The sequence below is a fragment of the Ambystoma mexicanum genome, chromosome 6q, assembly GCF_040938575.1.
Source record: "Ambystoma mexicanum isolate Mex_15411 chromosome 6q, UKY_AmexF1_1, whole genome shotgun sequence".
Lineage (NCBI taxonomy): Eukaryota > Metazoa > Chordata > Amphibia > Caudata > Ambystomatidae > Ambystoma > Ambystoma mexicanum.
Window position 1 is genome coordinate 997364622 of NC_090937.1, and position 25710 is coordinate 997390331.

At 44.0% G+C, this 25710-nt stretch overlaps 1 protein-coding gene across 3 annotated transcripts in view; it reads left to right on the plus strand.

The window, feature by feature from the left end:
- The window catches only part of FAM149A (family with sequence similarity 149 member A), a 331701-nt gene that overhangs the window by 197749 nt on the left and 108242 nt on the right, over positions 1-25710 (plus strand). For 2 of the 3 annotated variants that reach the window (XM_069631543.1, XM_069631541.1), the window contains exons 7-8: positions 5174-5364; positions 15917-16068. In XM_069631543.1, the coding sequence (XP_069487644.1) occupies positions 5174-5364; positions 15917-16068 (343 nt within the window). The remainder of the gene's footprint in view (positions 1-5173; positions 5365-15916; positions 16069-25710) is intronic. The other variant, XM_069631542.1, reaches the window with a different exon arrangement.

Below are 25710 nucleotides of genomic sequence, written 5' to 3' on the forward strand. Positions count from 1 at the left end.
TTTAGAAGAACTGAAGCTGACATCATGGATGTGCATGGGAAATGAGTATGCCTTAGGGGTAGGTAGGAGGTCTTTAGGGAGAGAATACTACCCAAGCCAACAGGAAGACCAAAATATCCTTCAATGCGTAAATGTGTTTGGATGAACAAAGGGCCACCGGTAAGTGACTTCACAACTCACTGCACTTAGCTCGGTTTTGGTCCAGACCTGGCAGGTCTATAGGTGGTCATCAGAGTTTCGATTTCCCGCCCTCAATTTGGCTTCCAGATGCACAGGCACTGTGGGTGCGGACACAGGTCTGTTATGGAACAGGAGCTGCTAGTATTAATTCAGATGAAGAACGAAAAAAACATTGATGCAGCGGGCCTCAGGGAACTGGAAGGAATTCATGAAAACCACCTCCAGCGACCGTCACTGTCGCATATTGATGCAGGGACACCCACCTCTAGCGGTACGATGCAGAATTTTATCTTGCGAGTCAAAGGTGCGGAGACAGCGAAATTTCACTGAAGGGTGCTTTGTAGGATAAGCCATGATTCCCCACAGTCTCTGCTCGAAACTCAAAATGGCGACACTCCTGCCTGGTAACCAAGGATTCAGCTAGTCTGTCCACTGGATGGCCCTGGTACACTTCCGAACAGGCTTACTTGCAGGGTTACCAGCGGGCATCGAGAATGATTGGTCCCACTACTCCCAGGGTTCAAAGCACCTTCCCCAGTTTTCTGAGATCAAGCGCAAAGCAGGGCTCGACCAGGACAACAATGGGATTTGGGTGCCAGCCCTCTTCAGGGCATCTCGGGATCATCCTTTGTTCTGCTTAGTTCTTCAGGATACTTGGTTCCTCCTGCAGATCCATTTGAATTTGTTGCTGATCTGCTGGAATGATTGCAGGACCCCTCATAATATCCTGGCACCCAGCCAAACAATGAGAAGATCTGCCCCATGCATGAACACCAGCAGTGGTCCAATCAGGGACCACCGGGGTCTTAATGCTCTCATGCACACCAGACCCCCTGGCACCAGTAATGTGGATTGGACCCAACAGTCTCAGCCCACTTCCTGGGTGCCTACATACGTGACCTGCAGAGATCTGAAAAAGAAGCAACTTTCGTGGGCAACTGCATGCCCAAATAAGGAAAGGAAATCCCTGCCCTGGAAGGGCAGGAGGAAGGCCAAGAGACAACATTGCAATAGGAACAGCCAAAAGGCTTTGTGGCATTGCCACGTTGAACACCCGCCACAGCCATGAGCCAAACGCAGTAAACGTGGTATGGCTCAGTAAAAAGTTACCAAAATACAAGAAAATGCTACTGCCACCAGTGTGTTCCAAGGTACATTGTCCAATCACCAAAATATCCTTAGAGGGTGTCTAGGGTCATAAAACACAATGGCCGCATTGCAATGTACTGTAATGTACTTTGCACAATGATAAAACGCTACAAACAAATGGCAACAAAGTCGAAAGACTAAGAGAAACAAAGTTTCTCAGTACTGACAGTCTGAAGCACGTGTCAGTTTCCCCATAACAACCAGCAAAAGCCCAATGGAGTGCAGCTGAAGGCTGTGCTCCATTGTAAAAATTCAGGTCAGGATGCTGAAACAAACGTTTGGGGGTCCATAGACTATGGAGGAAAAGTTGCTTCAAGAGAAATCTTTTCTAACAAGCCTGCATTTCGCAAGTTTAAATCCTGTAAGTGGTCTAGAATAGCATTTCAACCTTTGGGGTTGGTTAACTGTGTACCATTAAAACCGGCTAATAAAAGCACCTGTTATTAACTGGTTTTATAAGCAGGAGGAATATGACATGCAGTGCTGTATAAAAACAAACATTATTTAAGCATGCAATATTGAAATTGCTCAATTGTTAACAAAGAAGAGTGCCAGATTCACCATATAGAAGGACAGATTTCTGTCCATTTCTCACACGTCCCTTTCCTATGCAGGTTGGCCACATCCAACTCCACCTTTCACACAGTGGGGGTCATTACGACCCTGGCGTTAAGGGTTTAATGGCTCCGTAACAGGTGTCGGCGCCGTTAAACCCTTAACGCCTGATTACGAGGTCCCTTTGTGGGACCCGACCTTAAAGTAGGGTGCCGCAAAGGGACCTCAGTGCTAATTACGGTATCGCAATTTGCAGTACCGTACTTAGCGCCTTCCCCAGTCCCATTGAGCCCTATGGGGCGAAAATGGGAATGGGGAAGGGCCATGGTGAAATGGGGAAATACCGCCCCGCCAACCTTGGAATGGGGCGGTATTTCCCCATTCCACCATGGCGGACTCGTTACAACACCGGCACCAACCATGGTGCTAATAGCGCCATGGTTTAGCGCTGGGGTTGTAATGAGGGCCAGTGTAATGAAACTATCCTGCATAGGGCGCCCAAGGTATATTTTCTCAATTTATATGGTGTTGCACAGGAAGGCAACACCCTAGAATGCCATGACATGGAACAAAATGTTGCTATTCTGGTTTGACTACACCATTCCTTTGCCAACAACATTCACTTTTATATACAATCTATTCTTGACTTCACCACTCTTGGCTCAGGCTGGAGAGTTGCAGAATTAATATTCTGGAGTTTGGCCTGGGTACAACACATAGAGATGCCAGGGTAAATAAGCCCATGATTGGCCAAGCATGCTGTCAAGCCCTTTATATGGCCAGCATTACATTGTTTGCTAACTTAAAATTCTCCAAATCCACTTTGTGAAAACAACCCACACATTACAACTCATTAAAACATGTCCACCTCCTCCCTTTTGCAGAAATATGGTCCACCGGGTAGGACTGGCATGCACCCATGCTTTATCAAAACATTCTCCCCTTGCTTTATACCTCCCTTCCTGTATTTGTAGCATCTACGTCCCACTTTTCCATGCTCTCATTGTCCCACTTGCTAAGTTTCTTTCCTCCAGCAGACCAAGGGCTGGATACCTGTTGCATGGCCATAATACCCAACTTTATGGGCAATCCTAGGTGCTCTGAAACTACCATGGTGGTGATTTGGCACAGTATAAATGTAAATTAAGATACCATACCATACTTATACAAGACTTGTGATCTTTGATTCTTTGTTTTACTTGTCATATTATTTCTTAACATTTACTCAACAACATGGACATTGAATCATGTTTTTCGACAGTCACTTAAGGAGGTCAGTGATGATTTCACAAATATCTTTCTCCAGTTTTTTGGATATGGCAATACAGCCTCCTTCAACATCTTGTTGCAGTGTTTAAATGACAGGCAAGCAAGTGTTCCTTTCTTCTTTTTTTGGCAATAGTGTTTGAGATTCTGTAGGTGATAGAAGATCTGTTTTTAATAAGGTGACTCCCAATTTAAAGCTTTTCCAAAAGTACCTAGATGCATGTTTCTGACAATTGATCGTAATACTTCATTATGTTGAAGAAGTTCCAGATATTATTTTCTTTATTTTTTATTTGCATGTTAATTCACAGCTAATGCCTCCTTCAGTGATTGATGGTGCAACTCTGTTGGTCAGCATAATGTTTTGCTCCAAAGTGAGTTGCTTCATGAGTTACAGATTTAGGAAACCCCTTTGTAGAAATCTATTAGTAAATATTATAATGCTACTTGTTCATTTTCCCCCTCCCTGCATCTGTGAAAAGGATAACTAGTCACTAAAGCCCTCGGGTGGAAAGACTCTGCATGTATAAATGAATTCTGGTCTTTGCTTTTATGATATACTTCAAAGATTAACTGCTCCTTGCTCATGGATACTTCTGTATTCAGGAATTGCGCAGAAATATTTGCCTACTCTGCCATGAATTTGATTATGGAGCGTATTGTGTGTATCCATTCAATAATCACTTTTGATGAGTTTTCCTTGTCTTGCCAGATTAAAAATCTATCATCTGTGTATCTGGTGTAATATCGTCCATTTTGGTCAACATCTGTATACGTGAAAATTGAGTCTTTTTCCAGTTTCTGCATGAATACTTTTTCTAAATTGGGCACACAACTGGAAATTGCCAGTTGCTCATAAAAGTTTTTATTGTGATGAGAAAAAGTATTCTTCATTATTAGACCCAAGATTGTCAGCAAGTATTGATGATGAACCTCGGTCAATTCAGATGTAGTTAGCACATGTCTAACACCTTCTGTAGCCTCATCTTCAGGTGAAGTGATACTGGGTTGTTTTGTTCAAGTCGCTGTGGATAGCAAGGATTTTGAGGAGGTCTTCCCGGTCAACAGTATTGAAGGTGGCAAAGAGGTCAAGTAGGATGAGTCCCCTTTGTCCATGATGTGGAGGGGATCATTGATAAGTTGCATGGTAATGACGTGCTGCATTGTGGGTAGAATCTTGATTGGTGGTTCTGTAGGAGGTTGTTCTGCATGATCCCTTTGTGCAGCTGAATGGCAAAGTGTATATGGGTGGTGGGTGAAAGTTGGCCAGGTCATCTGGGTTGATTGAGGGTTTCTTCAGCAAGGCAAGGATCTGTCCCATTTTCTATATGCCTTGGAAGGTTCCTTGCAAAGTGATGCATTGATGACATGCAGTGGTGTGCAGCTTCTCCTGTGATCAATTTCACAATTGAGAAGGAAAGGATTGTTATCATATGTTTTGGGTTGAGGGCTGTGAGTGCGCTGGTCAGGTCTTCGGAAGTAATTTTCCTGAACTTGGTTTATATTGGTATGTTGCAGGCTGTTATGGAAAAGTCGCTGGTGTGTTTCAGCTGACAATGTGTTGCCATTTTTTGCTGCAAAGATGTTTATTGCATTACATTTATCTGTGGATTGTTGTATTTCAGAGTTTGGTAGAGAATTCACAGCTTGGAAGATCAATCTTCCAAGATCTAAAGAGAAACAAAGTAGCAAATAAGAACAAAACCAATTTATTTGTAATGCTAGCAAAATGGTATCAGCTACTTTTGCCGAACGGCAATTTCAGCAATTTCTTCCCTGGCTTTTTCCCCACAAAAATATAAATGGTAAGTTTGGCTAAGGTATACTTTTTAGGGTTAAAGAAACACAGTTAAATTGCCCCAAAATAGACAAAATTGCCATTCTGCAAAAGAAATGCGAAGAATGGTCCAGCACAATTAATCAGCACGGTTAAAGTTATATTTATGTTGAATGTGAATTGTACAACCATAAATTGTGTGGGATCAAATGCATCAATGGGATTTTGTTTTGTTCTACATTTTAGTGACGATGAAGGTTTAGAACAAAAGAAAGCCCAAATGTGTCGAAAGAGGAACAAGCGTGGCATCCCTCCCATTTCACCCAATGCTTGCATCAAAGATACGGTGGGTGCGGAAATATTTGATGATGTCTGGAGAGATTTGGTACAGCGATTGGAGGATCTGATTACCAAAGACTGGGAGTTTTCCCCTGCAGGTAATGTATTCTTTAATTTAGACATTTTAAGAAATGTTTACTTCTTGTAAAAATGCATTACCTTGGCAGAACTGTTTTCTATTGCACACCTTGCTGCACTAATATATTTGAACAAATTAGGGCTAATTTTCCTTGAGCTGCAAAGTTAATGGAAGCATAAAAGCCTTGCATAAGGCTTTTGCTCCATACATTAACGTCACAGGTCATATTAATTAATTTGTATGACAGAGAGGAGGGACGGAACTAAACTTGCATCTCCACCACTCCCTTACTCTCCGCCATACAAATCCTCCAGCATTTGAGCTGGTATGCATTTTCATGCCAGTGCAAACGCTGCCTGCCATGTACACATTTACTCTATTTGCACGGTGGAGCGCAAAAGGAGAGAGCAAAAGACAGTGTACACTCTTGTACGTCGCATTTTGCCCTTACCTTTTCCCTCTGCCATGCAAATGCCGAAAATCTGGCAGCAGCGAGCCGTTTACATTGCAGTGTTAACGTAATGGCACCCTGCTGCCAAATTACAGACTCATACAAAATTGCTCCATAGTCATTTTAAGCACAAAAGGATTGTGAACATTAAATAAAGATAACTCGATTTGTAAACTCTATGACAATAAACACTGTGAACATAAATTTGAACTTGTAACCAAAGAGGTCAGATTTGGCCAGAAGAGGAGAGGGCATACGAGGGCTTTCTCTGGTTTATGCAAACATTCATCTATCCTTACGTCATATGTTTGGTCTACATCTTCTATTAGCTGTAGCCTGCAAAGTCAATGGTTAGGGATCATAACTCAAACACTCTGGAGAGACGCAGGTTTTAGACCCCAGCTATGGCGCTTAACAATCAGAGACTGATATACTAAGTTGTCCTACCAAAGACTTCCAAGATGTTTCATGAATTAACTTATGACTATTTTGTGTACTGTATTCTGTTGCATCTTATGCAGAGTGCTGTGTGCCGGGTGCATGATTGGTCAGTAGGTGATAGTTTGCTTAGACTAATATTATGGCATCTGATTTGTTCTACTCCCATTGGTCAAGAAAAAGCCAGTAAAGGCTACACAGGGGAGGAACTGTGTGGTCTGGCTCCTCAAGAGACTTGCTGGCCAATTAATTGGGGTCATTCCAAGGACACTATGAAACCAGCCACTCGCCATTGTATGGCCTTCTTTGTAATGTTTGCTCTTTGGCTTACCATAAATTAGATGTTCGCTCTCTGTATTCACTGCTTGGCTGTTAACAGTGCTGGATTGTTCACCGTGAGAAGCCTGCTCCCTGCTCCGTGAGAAGCCTGCTCCTGTTGCCTTAAGAGCCGTAGCTCTGTTGTAGCCCCCACCTCCAGGAAGTGGAATTATAAAAACTGGGAGGCGAGACACTTGCGGCGTTAAGCCCGCGCCAGTGAAGGGCGCTCTCTGGATTCACTGTTTGGCTGTTTGCTGCTTGCTGCTTTGCTGCCCCGCTCCGCCTCGACTACAAGCACACCAGCCTTCACTAGCCGTGCAAAGTCAGGTAAGGACCCGCAACCTTTGTGACGGTCTTTGCATCCTTGCACTATACCACGACCTGTGACCGACCAGCCACAGCAGTCCTTTGCAGTTGACTTTACATCCCCTTCTTTAGCCACTCTTGTGCGGCCTCCAGCCCTTAAACATTGCAGCGCTCCATTTATCTTACGAACACGCTAGACGGAACAGCAACTTTAAAGCTCTAATCATATCAATCCAGGTGAAACTTTTACCCGGGGACTGTGGGGTGTGAGTTGATCCCACCCTTTGACCCGAGGCTTCACACCCTTAATTACATACTCTAGTCAACCATCTTGACGATCTTTTGCCTGCCTCAGCTGGCAATACAGCTCACACTCATCTTGAGTTCCTTGCTTCCGCCTCGAAGTCTAAGACCTCACCAGGTGGTATACAAAGCTTGACACGAGAAATGCTCCAATCGCACACAAGCATTTTCAACCAACACCAGCTCTGAGGACTGCGGGCATCTGCCTTTCACTCAGTGACACGGATTGATTGGCGGTCCATATCACATCACACACAGTCCCTGTCGAACAGGCAGGACCAAACGGAAACTCTAAAGTATACCAAAAACCTATACTGCACAAAGAACCTGTGATTCTGTGGCCAGAGTGGTCATCCTTGGGAGCCCTGAATATATGCATCAGTCATGATGGAAGAAAACTCTGCACAAAGCACACAAAATGACTCCAAAAACGGTCCTCATACAAGACAACGCTCCAAATCGCTGCCTACTACGATCCCACAAAAAAATCATGAGGAAAAACTCTGAGTTCTAATAAAAAAGAGGATAAAGACTTTAATGCCTCCCAGAAAGAGATACAACAAATTAGTCCCTTACCCACCTTACTACTCCCACAGTGCCCTGCCTCCCATGGAAGTGACAATGCTCAAGGTGAACAAGCTGTGGTGCAAGAGAAACCAAATCAATCGCCAAGGAATCACTCAGATAGTGATGAACCCAAAGAAGGTCCGCCTCCCTCCCAAGAATTATGTGCAAGACAATGTATGCCGCTTGGAGCCGATAATAAAGACACAAATAGCGAAACTCCATACAAAATGTCACCTACTGAGTCGATAAAGGCACTATCACCAGCCAGTTGCCACACGCCAGACTGCTACCCCCCAACACGACAGATCAAGTCTAAATATGAAGCCCTCTTCTCCACACAAAAATGAAAGTCCAGAAATTCATGGAAAACAACAGGAAGATACCAAACTCCAACATGATAAAATGACAAAACCCTTGCAGCCCGAGAGTCTTTCACCACGTCTCCTTCTGAATCCTGATGTATCAAATCCTGCTGACTCCTCGACTGCAGTAACCAGCAATTCTTTCTCTGCATCCTGGCGCACAGCACCAGATGTACATTTTACTCCATTGAGTTTGCAGTGAGGCAAAGCTGCCTTGGCAAAGAGACCATGGCAATCCTTGTATGAAAGCAAGCGTCTCTCACAAGACATAGCAAATTCAGCCTCTGCCCAACGAAATCCAAAGATTGCTCGGCTGTCCTTGGATATGATCGAGATTGAAGCACTCCTCACGAATCAGGAAAAGCGAAAAGTCGTATTTGGCCATTCTTATCACGACAACTCGGCATTTACACTTCAACCATGTCCGCTAGATGGCCTTTCTACTCAGCGCATATCGAATGCAGACGTGCCAGACGTGACAGCGTGGGGAAAATGCTGTCATATACACAAATAAACTCTCTCTGCGAGCCATATGATGTGAAACCACAGATGCCTGTGACGGCCACCCTTTCACCTCCAAAGGAGCATATGCCATCCATTCCAACCACCATGCAAGACCACCAGAACATGCTTATTGCAGTAACATCGCAAACAATGATTCAATTTTTAAAAATGCAAGAGGCGTGGCAGAGGCGAGCAAAGATCAAGCAACACTACTTGCCCTCATTCATGTGAAACAGATATTTATCGAATCTTTTGTCCTCAAAATCCAGGACCGTTTGGACCATGAGGCTGAAACAAGCAAAATGTGGCAATCACGTCTTTCAGATATTGCCAGAAATGACTGAGCTGATAATAAACAGTTTACTACAGCCTTAATAACTATGATGACCTCTAATAATCGATCAAATATTCACCTACCTATTGTGACACAATATAGTCATACCCAAATGAACGAAGACATAGCAAATAAAGGTACAAGTTTGCAAACCCCACCAGCAACTCTCAGTTGGCCATAGATTCAAACTCCATTGATTGTCCAAAGAACCTGAATCCTCAAACTAAAAACGATGTAAACAAATCAAATCCTTTGGCAAGTAATTACACCATCTTCATGCCCTCGGCACAAAATCCAAAAAGCCAAAGTAAAACAAAAACAAAAAAAAGACAAGTTGGCTCTAAGGCCTTCCTCAGAGAAATGCGCCGACTGAAGAATTAACGGAGGATGCGCAGCTAGATATGTTACTAAATCTCACACAGCATTTCGATGAAGAACTAGACATCTCAGAAGAAGCACAGATACAGCCAAGTGATACCTCTCTCATGATTGTGGTTGAACACGAGCAATCTGACTCGCAACAAGAATTGCAAATGTTCCTGTCGTGTGAAGATATATCTAACACCACCTTAAACCCAGATCCAGCTCTTCCAAGCCATACTGGAACTGACGCACCTCATATCTATCCATCGCCATCGTCAAATAAAACGCCTACCGCTGCAATAACAGAACCAATTTTCTTTAACCCGCAGAAAACTACAACTTCTCGCGTTGCATTCCTGAAAAGAACACACACTAATGAAGACGATCTGATTCTTAACCGAACAAATGTTCTGCGTCTATTCAAAGCAATCCCCAATCTACAAAACATCACCAGACAAGATATTCTGACAGTAGACTTTTCGGATGAGAGTCATTTAGATCGAATCCAGTTACTCCTCGCATCTACCAATATAAAACAGCTCATTATTAAACAAAATAGCAGTTTAAATTTGCTTGGATTTGAAGTACAGAATGCTGAACCACAAAAAGAAATCCTAATGGAAAAAACTGTAGAATGGAAAGGCTACCTGCTCAAACAAGATAGCCGTACGGACAATTACCAGAGAAGAACAAGAGATGAAACTTTGCATAGAAATGACGGGACTACAGAAAATACTCATCAAAAGCTTCACAAGTCCTATCAAAAACAATCAGAGTATAATGACCACCATATACGGAGGATACAGGACTGGTCCCAAACAGTATATTCGGAGAGTACACATACTACTCAATAACCATCATTGCAATCAACTGATTCCAAAATGTCACTATGTTCCTGGAACATGCGATGACACAGCCATCTCTTCAGCGTTCAGAATCATGATTTAACCCTATATGACATCATTTGTATTCAAGAATCTTGGATCATAACTCATCCAATCTGCGGCGGTTACACAACCATGATGCTACCTGCGATAAAGAGTAAAAAAAGGACGACCATCTGCAGGTTTGCTGACCCTAATCAAAGTGAACAGCAACCTCATAATTGTGGAATCAACAAATGTAAATGAATGGATCCAAATTACTGTACTGAAACTAACCAAGATACTTTCGGACAACAAACCTGAACTACTCGGCATAGTCAACAAATACTGGAACCCGATGGCCATCACTGATGAAACATACATCGACAAAGTATGCACCGGTATTGATGAAATCACTTTAAGACACCCAAAGATTCACTTAATACTATGCAGGGACCTGAACCTGCACATGTATGACCGAGCAGGAATGCCATTAGCAAAAAAAGATCTGTCTACACAGGCACAACGTTGGCTCAAAGAAATGTCAACTAGACGCCTCTCTAGAGTGCATTTCTTGGATAAAGTCACAAACAAACCATCACATACATGGACTCGAGGCTCCTCCTTTGCTATCATTGACTATAATTTTATATCTGAACAGATCCATTCAAAACTTCTAGAAGTTGGAAATGTAAAATCTGACAACAGCGATCACAGCATTCTGACAATTTCGTGGCAAATGCATAACCCCCGGAAGGAAAAGCTCACCCTTCCTGAACTAACACTAAACTCGGGCTTGAACGGATTGAAAATCTCTCATGATGATCTGAGAAAACTGTCTGACCTATTCAACAGTTCCTCCCTGTCAGACACGCGACGGCTGAACTATCCACAACTACTGAATACGTTCAAGCGCCCCGCCACATCGGGAAATCAAAAGAATCAGTTTAATCCACATGCCTACTCAAGCATAATTGCGAATAAGAAAAAGGAATTGAGGCGTGCAGTGAAAAAGCTACGACTGCCGCAAATAAATTATGGAAAAATAAGATTACTCAAACAACAATATAAAAATTGGACGAGGACCAATAGAGCACTGCAGAGTCAAAATGATGCTGAAAAAATGCTGCATGTGCTAAGCAAACGTAATACAAGAGACCTGTGGAAACTACTGAACCCCCGACCAACATCAACTGACAAAAGGTTTATACTCATGATACAAAATGAGTGCTCCTAAATTTAGAACTGTCACATACTGCAAAAAATTAATATTCTTCTTCGCATCAATGAATACAACTGTTCACATTGCAGATGTGAGTGTTAGTTTGTGAACAATATTTGTTTTGGCCTTTGCCAGGAAAGATAGCAGTGTTGGCGCACCCAAAATGTTTTTTTTTTCTTTTACAGTGTTTCAATATTTCCATATTTTATACCCATGTAATGAACATGACACGCTATTGTGGCATACATGTGCCATTTGTGTGTCTGCATTTAGGAGAAGAATGATGATCTTAAAATTCTGTTGTAGCTCACTGAGCTAGAGCAGATGCTCATTCTTGAGTTAAAATCCTTCTGTGGCCTGTGTTTCCCACTTGCCTTTGGCATCTCTCCCTTTGCACCCCTGGCTGACTCCAACAACCACACATGCAGAATGATTTCAGAACCCTAGACCTTTCGCTGCAGCCACAAAATTGGGTAAGTTCTGCCTCCTTGCACCCAAAAACTAGATAGCTTTCCCATTCAACCTAGCTTCAAACTAGTCCTAAAACGATGCCTCCTTCAACTCAAATCGTCCTCATATTCCTCCAAACCGCATAAAATACATCACATCCACTCCCTCTGCAGTACTCCTGATAGGACTGGGAGAACGTTTAATGGGCAAAGTTGAAATACCTGGATTGATATTTAAGTGACTGTATTTCCTACATTTTGAGTGACTGTACTAGAATATCAGGAAGCTCAGGACAGGGTCGATCAATATATTGCAGTTGGTACTTTGCCTCTTTCCATGATTTCTCTCTGTATAATGCACCGGGATAGAGGGCTCTTCAGTAGAGCACTCATTAGTTCAGGTCCCCCGGGCACAGTGCTTTTCACACCAGTATACTAGAGTAGATTGCCTTTCAGCAGACTGCTGGCCAGTATGATGATTTTCAATGACTTTCCGCATAGTACTGTGCAAAAGCCCTAGTCCTCCTTGGCACCGGGCCATCCAGATTCTCATTTTCCAATATGGTATCTTCAATATAGTGCCTGAACATTCAATGGCCTTCATTCAGGTGTCAGTAGAGTGCTTTCCTGTAATGATCCGCGTATTAGTTCCCCTTAGGATACTGCTCCTTTCTACTCTGGCCCAGTACGAACACCACTCTCATCTCTCCTTGCTGAGATCAGGCTGCTAATGATGAGGCAGCGAGGGAAGCTAGAGAGGCAAGGGGTAGGTGAGATGGTGTGTTGGCCTCAAAGAAAAGTGCGAAAATAGTTGGCCCATTATGAAAGTACATAGGTGAACGTTTACGGATCTCCACTGGTGACCATTGGTTCAAAGGTTACCACTGTTCATGGCCTTACACATAACACTAGCATTTTTGTTTGGGAAATGCACCCTACCCCTCCCTGGAAAACTGTGTGCCAGCTAATATTTCTATTTGTTTATTTAAAAATTGTTATATAGCTCAAACTTCACACCTAAATTGAATAGAGCTCTGAACAGTTAAAACATACTTTTGAACATATTCATGAAAACAACATGTGTAATAATAGCAGCAATCGTTAACAACCAATATACTAAAAACTATAGAAATAACAATTGTGCAATAAAGATGATAATGGGTAATATTAATATGTAAGATTGCTAAATAATTTGGGAGCAAAGCCAAGTTTTACAATTTATCTGAAATTCCAACAAGTCAAAACATGGATGAAAGAGGAGTGGTAAAGTGTTCCAACAGCAAAGCGCTATTTATGGAGGACAAATGATGGGAGTTGGAGATCTCGCAGTGCAAAAAATGCTTGAGTCCTGAGATCCTGTTGTCCTTCTGAGATCCTTAATTTAATCGCCAGGTGGCTAAGGGTGGAGGCATGGACCCCTCTAGTGGCCAAGCATGCAGTCCTAAACGTGGCCCTTGTCTTAACTAGGAAGCCAGTGACTTGCTTAAGGATTGCTCTTATGCTATCCAATTTCTTGACCCCGCCATCACTGGAGCAAGGGTAGCCTGGGGTAGCCTAACAAGAACAGAGTTTCAAAAACCTAGGCCAGAAATAACCCAGGACATCATAAGAAGATTAAAGTTAGAGCCAGAGATGAAAAGGTTTTATAGGTTCAGGTGCAAATGGAAGAAAGCAGATTACGCCATGTAGTTAATATCATGGGAATAAAAGAAGCGCAAGCACCCTGGAAGAAGTAAGAGGTAACCGAAGTATTATCGACAAATGAGGATTCAGATGTGCAAATGCAAGAAACTCTATTTTATACATGTTCAGTTTCAAAGTGAGAGGCCATTCATCTCTCAATAACTTGTGATGATAGATCGCCTTCTCAGGTGCTACCCACAGGTAGAGCTGATTGTCATTTGTGTACTGATGCTCTGGGGCACCCAGGCTGCAGCCCAGGATTCCCAGAAACTTCATGTGTAAATTGAATGACATCGATGACAGGATTGATACATGGTGAACACTATTTGCCTTGATCTTAATATCAGAACAGAACCACCTACGTTTCAGGAAAACCTTCCTGTTCAAAAAGTCTATTGACTGCAGATTGACTGTCAGGATACCTTCACGCCATCTCCAATTGGCTGGGCCTGTCGAGGAATCTGTTATCATATCCTAACCACTCAACACTACCTCCATTCTGTAATGTGACTCCCTGAACAAACTAAGGAACTTACCTGTCTGTTGCACAAAGGATACCCTGGAAGACACGTTAGAAGGTCATGGGCGGAACAGGGTTCCAACAATTCGAATCTATCTCACCAAGGTGTTGACACCACAAGAGTGCTGAGCAGTAGGCAGGGTGCATGCCACATTTTATAAAAACTTCAAATAACTGAACAAAGCCCAGAAATCCAAGTCATGAAGCACTGCATAGTTGTTGGTAACATACCTTTGCTCTTCACAGTGGTTTGCATACACTGGTTGATGTTTTAGACAACACTATTCTTACCTGATTTAAAAAAGATAGGTTACACAATGAAAAAATCAAATATGTTTCAAAGCTGGGTTGCAGGAGTATTTAGAGGTCCATTTGTTATTATTGGTTCCTTTGGTTCTCCTTCTGGGATTGATCAGATCTTGATATTCTAAAGCACAATGTTCTGTAGGACTTCTTTGCACCAAAATCAACTAACAGTCCGGCAAACATTTATTTTTCTTCCCTTGAATATCACTCAGATTCTGGAAGTAAGAAGGACGTTTATATGAATAGCCTTTGCATCTTCTTTCAACTACACTGGCTACCCTTCATTCCTCTTTCTTGTTTAGGCGGTGGTATCATTTTGCCAAAATCAGTATTGACCGAAAATGCCGTAAATAAAAAAACAAATGGTCGAAATGTTCAGATTTCAGCGTTACCAATAGAGGCGAAAATGCCGACCATTTCAACCATTCAGTTTCATTATAGTGAACAAGCGAAGCAGGGGTTGCAGGGATGTCTGCCGCGCCTTTGTTCGCTGTAATGGAATTAAGAGTGGCGAGGGTGTCCCCCTCATCCAAAACAACGTTTTCGAAAAAAGAAAAAAAAAGAAAAGGACCCTGCAACGCCGGTTCGCATCCACAGAATTGAAGGGAATTGGCGCTGGAGGGACTCGGCGGCACACAGCGAGGTGTGCCGCCAAAAGGAAGGTAGGAGCGGGGGAGTGAGGTGTAGAAGGGCCATGCAGTAGTGGAGTGCTTATTTCGAATATAAATATGTAGAATGCGAGATGTTCGTCTTCGTAATGTTCGTATTCTAAATAATCACGTGCATCCGCCAAAATCATAATCATAAGGGTTGTGGAAGTGGCATTATATGCCTCAGAAGCATCCTCCACCCTCTAGCCCCCACCCTCCCTTGGCCCCCAGATGACATCAAAGTGAGTGTCCTCACGCAGCCTTGAACCATGGCCATTTTACCTTTTTTTTTAAACAATAGTTATTCAAACCTAAAGCTACCACATATTAATAAACAATGATGAATAACGTGCACAGATCAGCTGCTACTTAAAGAACAGAGGGCGTAGCCATTGCTACCCATAGCAATCCTAATTAAGCATCCCTTGGAATGAGAGGAGGAGGAATATTACTGAACTAAATTAGATATACCTGATTTTAGGAAGTGTTCAGTGGTAAATGGACACTTAACCTTTTAATGGACCAAGAGCCACATTGCATGAAAGCTTGGTGAATTGTCCAAACGTTCAGCTTTAGCCTACATTCAGCACCCTGGCAGTTTGAGATGAGGCTACATGGTTACAATCGTCTACAAAATGGCCACTATTTGCAGTAGTAGCATCATAAATGTAACATGTTATGGTATCATGTTGCATGGAACGCTATTTTAGCCATGTTATTGTGCTGTTATTAGCATGGAGGAATGCATTTCAATATGTATTCTACTTAATATAGTGACAACCGTTAATGCTCTAGGCTTAGTCATCTTAATGTGCCTTATTGGGAAGCACAATAGGTAAGCTAATATACAAATCTAAAGGAAACTATAATTATTTAACAAGAAGTGAAATCTGTTGAACTGTTCTTTTTTCATTTCTTTTTGGTTGGGGCAGAAGATGACAATGAAGTAAAGAAGTTGAAAGGTGTGGGCCACAAAGTGTTACCGCTCCCAGTGTCGCGTGCCCTTGCTGATTCGGGTGTTCCGCCGTCAAGAGGCTCTGAGGCCAGAAGCATATCGTTTGGATCTCATTTTACACCATCACAGGTAAAAGGAAAGAAGCACAACCTATCCTGTGTGGGATTTTCTAATGTCATACTTGCATTCATGTTATTTGGGATAAGATGGTTGAGATACCAACCAGGTGCGAAAGTTATAGACATAAAAATGAAGGAAGATGAATTTTGAACCCAAACCCTCATTCTTAAATTGTTATTGTTGTTTACAGAAACTACATTTAGCAGGGACAGCTGCCCAAATTAAATGAAGAATGAGGCCTATAAATGTATTAAAATGTCCCAAATTCTATTTCAATTCTTGCCCATGTACCTTGTTTTTTAACAGTATCATACATAATGAGATTGCAGACCTCTTTCGTATTTTGATGCTTTGTTGTGCTACAAGATCATTTATAATGCGTTCCATGGTAGCCTACGACACGATCAAGTGTGCTTCACAGGGAAAGCGATATGTAAATTGACTGAAGGAAAACAGGGAAGAGAAAGAGGGAATTCTAAGCAAATGGTAATGAAAACTAGCATTATCAGCATTCATATAATAGTGCAAATATGTTGTCAATGGGAGGAGGAATGTAAATCTTAAGTACTTGTTTTCATTTCGTTCACAAATGACACACCCCTACCCAAATTGTTTCCTTGACCAGGTCGAAAATGTTACAGTGTCAATGTACTCAACTTAGGAGTAGAAAAAAACCTAGAGGTTGAATGTCTGACCGATCTCAAGTGTACTATATCTCCATGTTTGGTGTAACAGATTATTGAGGTCTTTCTACAGCTAAAGGTCATCAATGAACTCTACTTTAAAATGTACCTATGATGTTCTTCCATTCAACAAGAGCCGAGTGGTCTATGGGGGTCATTACGACCTTGGAGGTAACCATGCTGCAATTTGCGGCATGGTTACCCCCTTACCGGGTACCAGGCCCAGGTTCCTTGAATGAGGAATTAGCGGGCCATTCCAACCTTGGAGGACCCGGTAATTCCTCATTCAAGGAACCTGGACCCGGTACATCCCCATTCCCATTCGAGCCCCAATAGGGCTCATGGGAATGGGGAGAGAGCAAGCAGACTCGTAATGGGGCGGTAAGGGGTTGACGGCTCCGGCACCATTACCCGCGCCGTTAACCCCTTACCGCCAAGGTCGTAATTACCCCCTATGTGTTGTATTTCCTTCTTGGAGCAGCAGGCTCCTGTTCTTTTTCAAGTTACTGCTCTAGCCTGGGAGAAGGGAGAGCAGACACCTTAATCTTCACAGTGCAAAGCTCAGCCCTTGCCATTGACTAACTGAGAGGGGAACTGAGTTGGGAACAGTTGTATCATGGAGGAATGTGCCACCTGTGCCCTCCGTCAAACCACGTGTTCACAACACATTCTTCAAATAGGTTAATAGTCCATTTGTATTTGTGATAAGGTCTGGGTGTGGAATTCACTTAATGTCTGTTGGGAGAGTCATTCAATAGCTGCCTGTGAGTGGTTGACTTGGTATGCATACAGTGTGTTTGAGTGTATTGGAGGGCCTGGCGGGCAAGCCTCCTTTCAGTGTATCCATGTGGTGTCCCGGTAGTAGTAATCTTCGGGGAAGGCACTTCTGAAGAGATGTCCTGCGGCATCCTGGAATGAGTTGGTATCTCTGGCAGTGAACAGTGTGCAGTGACTGGTCGTGTATGGGGAAACACGAGGAGAAGTGCGAGACATAGGGAAAATGCAGCAGCAGATACCAAGTAGACAGTGGGTGAGAAAAGCTGCCAAGGAGAGTTCATAGTGGGCATTCCATAGACGGCAAAGACCTGGTAGGGCCCCTTGAAAAAACACAGCATGCTTTCAGGTCAAGCTGTGATATATAGCAGCTAGTCACGCAAATGACATTGGGTATCTGGAAGCTAAAACACAGGGTCACCAAGGGCCGAAATCACAGTGGACACAACAGTGACCAAAACCTCAGAGAGACAGAATGACAGTGGAGTACATGGAAGAACATGGAAGAAGCACAGTATGAGGTAGAAAGGGGAATAGTGATCAGGTTCGCAAGTGGTGAAGACAATCAAGAAACATATAGCAAGCCACAACATGGCATAGAAAGGCATAATAAGGGCATGATAAAGCACGACAAAGCAACACAAGTAATATCAAAGCATTACAGGACTCGTCTCCTTCCTGCACTCCTACCAGTGGCCTCTACAGACATTTCCATTTCACTTTTTCCACTTGCAGTTTTTCCAGCACCTTACAAAACAATCATGCATGGATTTTAACAACAACGTGTAAGCAACAACCTTCGCTCAGTGTACCAGGATTTAGATTCTGTTAGGAGGGCCGAGTCCAGGCAGACAAATAGACTGTGAATGCAAACAGGACCAAGAGAGCAACATCAAGCGTTGTGGTATCTGACACTTACACTGAGATGCCATCAGCAAAACCAATGCCACTGCAGATCATGTATCTTGTTAAGAATGCCACGAGGCCCTATGTCCCCATTGACAAAGAGCATAGGAACATATGCTGCTGTTTGCTTGCATCCCTTCTAATTAAAGTGCCATTTGTGGCTCGTATCCGTCCCATTCAGGCTTATTAATGCAACTCTACCATGCGTCTAGGGCAATCAATTGAAAACCTACTGTGGCTTGACACTCTCCTTCTGTAGAAAATGGCACTGAGCCCCAGATTTCATCACATTTCATAAGATCAGTTATGCTTTCTGACTCTCTGCTTGTAAGCAGATTTCAATGGACATATAACCTATAGCCTATGATGTAATCATACATTTTCCTAGTCTTTTTTGTGACGGAGACGTCAACATCATGGAGGCTGTATTTGTGGGATAGAAACCGTGCATGTGGTTTAAATTCACGTCCATCATAGTGGATGACATTGTAATGTTTTGGAGACCTACAGCATTACCCTTCACACAGTTGCATATGTAGTTCAAGGTGAGAGTGAAGGCAATGGCTATTGGAAAGTACACAAACTGATTCCAAGATGGCGGCCGGCAGAGGAGGACGTGCGTAGGTGTCTCTCCCTGCCGGGCCGTGCCAACAAGTAATGCACTAAAGCGATTCCAAACCAACCCCCCACTGCCACGGAGCACCATTCAGTAACAGGGTGCACGCCGACGAAGGAGAGAACCCTTCAACGCCTTGTGGAGAACAAAAAACAAAACAAATGGGGCTGTGATATGGATCTGAGACAGAGGTGAACCCAACGGCGGGCCGGGAAGAAGCACGGCCTCAATTAACAGAGCAGCGCCGGAGGCAACAGCTGGGGCTTCCGCTCTTTCAGAGCACCAAACAGAGTGGAAAAGCAACCTCTGATTGGCTCGGGAGAGTCCCCAAGACACCCCCAAGCGTTTGTTTTCTTTTTCGATCTTTTTCGATTGGCTCGGGAGAGTCCCCAAGACATTATCCTACATAATGAGATTGCAGACCTCTTTCGTGTTTTGATGTGCTACAGGATCATTTATAATGCGTTCCATGGTAGCCTACGACACGATCACGAAAAAGAATCGAAAAAGATCGAAAAAGAAAACAAACGCTTGGACCCAAAACGGGACCGGCACAGCTGGGACCCCCCGGGCGATCCGTGAAAAGAAGCAGCAAAGGGCAAACAGACCAGACCCCGAGGGATAGAAGGTGCCAGATCAAGCCTCCCCCAGCGTCACAGGAACAAGAATACCTCCACTCCAGTGTAAGAGTGGAACGCAGCTGGGGAAAGCCACACACGGGCCCCACACCCCCCAGTACACTAACGACAAGGGAGGGACACGAACCTCCGGCACGCAAAGCAGTAGGGGGGACACTGAGCAGCACTCGGAACACCAACGGAACCAACAGCAGAGTAGGCGGGCACTGCAACAACACCAAAGAAGAGCGGAGACCTCAGGATAAGCAACAAGAACATGCAGCACTTCGGAGACCAGCATCCGACATACAAGGGAAGTTACGGATACCGCCACTACTGTAACGGAGCCCCGCAGGAGGAAATACTCGTCATCCAACACTTCAGGCAACAAGGGACACCCATCTGGTGCCGGCCCATGGAGGAAGCTTAACAAAGGGACAACGTGAACAGCAGACCTATCTGACACCCGGCAGAAGGCACCAAAGCAAAGACAAGCAACCACAGTAAGTACAAACTGCAAGCAAACACGAAGGGGCACCCCCAGAACTACATATTGTGAAATAGCAGCAAGCAAGCCACATTTCTGCACAGAAACTGCATCTCCAAGTCTGAGAACGCTGAGCGGGGCAAACGATAAAACAGCCTCCACCACCAAAAAGAGGAAAAACCCACGCCAGCCTCCAGAGGCACTACAGAGAATCGTTACACCATAGACACACCCAAGTAGGGGACTTAAATACAGGGGGAACCACAACAAAGGGAAGCAGGAGGAAATAGCCCTACACAAGACCTCTGGGAAGAGCCCAAAGAACAGAAAAACACGAGGGAACCTCCCCCATACACAACTCACCAAGCATAAAGGGGAAAGAAGACACCAACCAACCTTACACCACTGCCATACCCTGTCGAAAAGCACGGAGGAATGGACCAGGCCAAAACAGCAGGCGCGCAGTGGGAAACCACAACCAGACAGACAACACAGGAAGTGTGAATTAAGAAACACTGCAACAACAGCATTGATGTCAAAGTCCAGACTGAAAACCCCAACCCCAGCACATTCACCCCCCCCAAGGAAAACACTCAAAACGGGGGGACCACAGTCGTGAAACTCCTGCCGAAGAATGACAGGAAATGGGGAGAACTCCATGAACAAAGAGTATGTGCAAAGTTGCTTTAAAGACTTCCAGAACCAATTTCTGCTCTCCTTCCAGGAGCAATTTAAAACATTGAAAGAGGATATGAAACAATCTCTACAGGAGGTGAGGGTGGACATTTGCGAAACTGGAAGAGAGAACAGATACCCTGTTGGACGAGGTACTAGAGCACATATCCCGCCTCTCCAGTAACATAGAACAACAATGCAAGGATTTAGAAAACAGATCAAGAAGATCCAACATTAGAATTAAAAACCGGAATCTGTAGACGACAAAGATTTATAAGACACGGTCCTCCAACTCTTATCAGAAGTTCTTACTGGGAACACGGAAACTCAAGTCCAGATCTACAGATTGCACCAAGTAGGGTCAAGAAGATCCTCCGAAGCAGGGCACAGCGAAAGGACGTGCTAGCCGCAGTAACATCATAGACCCAAAAAGACCAAATCCTACGTAAAGCAGGAACGGCGGGCCCACTGAGAATAGATGAAGAATGATGCCCATACTCCAGCAACTAACGACCAACCAAGTGAGATACAAATGAGCCTTTCGCGTTCAGACTATTATTTACATGGGAGGGGCAACAACACAGGATCACAACATGCGAGGAGGGGGAACACATTTTACATATACATCAGGACGACAACAGCTACCAGGAACAGTCTCCGGGACAAGCAAAAGACCCAGGAAAAGTGGAGGGCTGGAAGACAGCGGTGAAAAGAAATCGAGGCGGTAGGAGATGATGAAGACTAAATAATACCCTGACAATCTACAAAAGGTAGTAAGGAACAACCACACCATCTCAAAGGGGTGGGCCCCACTTGGAATCACACAACTCACGGCGCAGGGGGAGATGTTGGAATCCCAAGTGGGGTTTAGGAACCCCCACAAGTTTAACCTGAGGTCGTTTGGGGGTCAGGCGCGAGGGACACTTCATCCTTGCACATCTAGGAACGTAGCCCACCCTCAAGGGGAAAAGAAAGTTGAGAAAGGGAGGGAGGAGGGAGAGGGTTATGGGGGTGGAAAGAGAATAAGGAGGTGAGTGAGAGAGGGTAAGGGGAGAATGATCAGGTGGTGGGGACACAGAGACACAAGAACAAAGGTAATGGGATATGGCTAGAGGAAACGGAAAACCATTGAAAGTCTTGACATATAGTGTCTGGGGGATGAACACACCAATTAAGAGGATGAAACTAGAACGACAAGCGGAGAGATTGAATGCAGACATTCTTATCTACCAAGAAACACATATCATGATAGCAGACAGGAGCCAAGTTAACATTAGAGGGGCAACACAAATTTACCAAGTGAACGCGGGAGAAAGGAGAGCGGGAGTCCTAATAGCCTTACAAAACAGGCTAAATGCATGCGTCCAGAGCTTTCCTTGCAGACAAGGAGGCATGCTATCTATTCCTCAATATAGACATAGGAGGTAAACAACTGACACTATCCTGACACTATCCTCGAATTATGCCCCCAATATGGGCCAGGACAGTTCCATAAAAGGAGCCCTGATGACTCTGGAGAGGTTTGCCACAGGGGAAATCATATTAGGGGAAGACCTCAATCTAGCGTGGGATCCCAGACTAGATAGGAGCGCCAAGGTACAATCAGGAACAAACGCCCCCTCAAATGCTCTGAAAAAAACTTTAAAAGACACTAGCGCTCCATGACTTATGGCACGCCAAGAGATGGGGAAACACAAGGCTTCACCCACTTCTCACACATGCATAACTCCCAATCATGGATAGACTACATCTAGGCCTCCACGGGTCTAGTGGGAAAGGTGGGCAGTATAGAACTAGAACCGATCGACCTATCGGATCATGCTCACATAACGGCAACATTCAACATAAATAAGATGCGGGAAGGGATCTGGACTTGTAAATTCCCAACAGATATACTACAAGCCAGCATCATAGTAGAAACAATAAAATCCAAGATTGATCAATACTTCATCAAAAATGACACAGGGGCTAACCCCGAGAACACCGTTTGAGACGCTTTCAAAGCGGTACTACGAGTCGACCTAATAACCATAAAATCACAAAAAGACAAACAAGGCAACAAATGGGAGGAGGAACTAGAGGGCAAGCAAAAAGAACTTCAAAAGGAAATAACGAACAACCCCAGTAGGAAAACAAAGTTAGCCCTGAAACATATACAAGGCCAGCTGGGCCTGATGCAAAGCAGAAAAGCAAAAATGGCCTGTCTACGCCTAAAAGACAAATACTACATTAGTGCCAACAAAGCGGGCAAACTACTGGCAAGGACGTTCACGTGACAAGGGATGGAAGACAACAATTTTACAACTCAAAGACAAGAATGGCCAAACTAGGACATCAAATAAGGAAATTGGGGAAATAATGCGGAACTGCTACCAGACCCTATACAAATCAGATGTACCAAGGGAAAACAAACAGAAAGAATACCTTGAGAGAATTAATCTCCCCAGATCTCAAACACAGACAAGATGATTTTAGAAAGGGACATACAACTGGAGGAAGTCTGCAGTGCAATCAAACAACAGTAATAGAGCACCGGGCCCGGATGGATACTCAGACCCCTTCTACAAGAAATATCAAGAGGTGCTGGCCCCAAAATTAACAAACCTGTTTAACAGCTTCAGGACAAAGGGAACATAACATGCTCCATGAACGAGGCAAAACTGGTGATCTTTCCCAAACCGGGAAAGGACCATCACTCCCAGGGTCATATCGACCGATTGCCCTAATTAATTTGGATGCAAAGCTATACACGAAAATCTGAGACTCACACGGCTGCTTCCCACACTAATAGGCCCGGACCAATCAGGATTTATTCCCAAAAGACAAACAGCAGACAACACTTGCCGGGTGATCCACCTAATCGAAAAAGCAGAACAAACCCAAGTACCAGCTATCCTTGTGTCCCTAGATGCAGAGAAAGCATTTGATAGAGTGGAGACAACTATTTCACACCATGGAAAGCATGGGTTTTGCAGAGAAATACCTACAAATGATCAAGGCTAACTACAACACACCCTCGCTACGGATATCCCTGAATGGAACCCTAACGAGACAAGTGCCCCTGGCTAGAGGCACCAAACAAGGATGCCCACTCTCACTCTCTTTGTATGCCATCTTTCTGGGACCGGTCCTGATACGGATTCAGGAAACTCATCAGGTGAAGGGGATAACAATGGGAGGGGACGAACACAAAACAATGCCCTTTGCGGACGACATGCTGATCGCATTGACGACGCCAGGACGCTAACTCCCTGAGCTGATAAACGAATTAGACCAATTTGGCTCCATCTCCGACCTAAAGATAAACAAACAAAAATCAGAAATACTAAACGGATGACCCCGCAATAGTAGAAACGCTGGCCAGAACAACCCAATTGAATAACGCCCCAAACGGGATTATATACCTAGGCATCACACTAACGCCCACAATTGACCAAATGTATAACGCCAACTATCCGAATCTCTTAATGAAGCTAAAGGCAGACCTAACAAAGTAGAACCCCCTCAGCATTTTGTGGTGGGGAAGACTGACCGTTATAATAACATCAATCCTACCGAAACTACTTTACTACTTTCAAACACCGCCAGTGAAGATTCCAAGATCGTTCTTTAGGATACTGAACAAAATAGTGAGTATCTTTATATCGAAACACAAACCCCCAAGAATTCCGATGTCGACCCTAACAGCTCAGAAACACCAAGGAGGACTAGCTCTCCCCCACTTTCGTAGGTACTGCGAGGCAGCACAATTGAGAGTGATAAAAGAATGGGTAGCGCAATCACCTCAACACATCTGGACCAGACAAGACAGGGCCATGGTAGGCTCCCCCCTCTCTAATCTACTATGGCTAAACAAACGTTACAGACATCCCAATACCAAGATAAGTGAGGTAGCTGGTGTGGGGCTTGAGGCATGGGAAACAGCGGTCAAAAGAGGAGCCCTGACAACATACCCATCACCTTTCACCCCGATGTTTGGGAACCCGGACTTCCAACCGTGGATGGAATGGAACACGTACAATAAATGGATACAAGCTGGGTGCTGCAAGATTGACAACATGTACAGGGGGCAATCGATAATGTCTTATCAAGAATGCGAGCAGACATTGGGGATAACGACCAAGGAGGAATTTCAGTACACCCAATTTAAACATTGTATTACCTCCCCCCACAACAAAGAAGCAGCCACAAGACAACTACCACTGTTTGAGAACTTCATGACAACAGATACAGGCTCTAAAGATAGTCTCCAATCTCTGAAAACTTTTGAACGATCAAGGGGAAGAAATACAATGGAACTAAATGAAACAATGGGAAAGAACGCTGGGCGAATCCATCATGAAGCAAATATGGGCTTAATACAAGTGATAAAAATGTGGCAGAAAGTAATTCTGCAATGGTATTATCCCCCAGAAAACTCCACACAATGTATCCTTCCACCAACTGCTGGCGAGGATGTCCCACAAAATGAGACTGGAAACGTATTTGGTGGAGCTGCCTAAACCTTCAGAGATTCTGGGGGGAAGTGATATCCCAAGTAAAAAAAATGATACAGAGGACAGACCAAATGCAGGACAAAGTTTGGTTGGCGGGAATGTGGGAACCAGGATAGAAGACACACATGAAACCACAACAGAGGGGAGTAATGATCCTGGTAATAGCGGCGTGGCAAACAATAGCCCAACATTGGAAACAAAAATCTGTGCCCACAACCTGTGACTGGCTGCAAAAGGTGTGGACATTTATCTCACTTGAATGGATGACCTACAAACTTCAAGGGCCACCTGAAGCTTTTCGGAAAGACTGGGGACACGTCATTACCTACCTAAAAAGTGTCTATATGCTCCAGTGGTACCCACACATACACACAATATCAGTACTTTTGACATCATG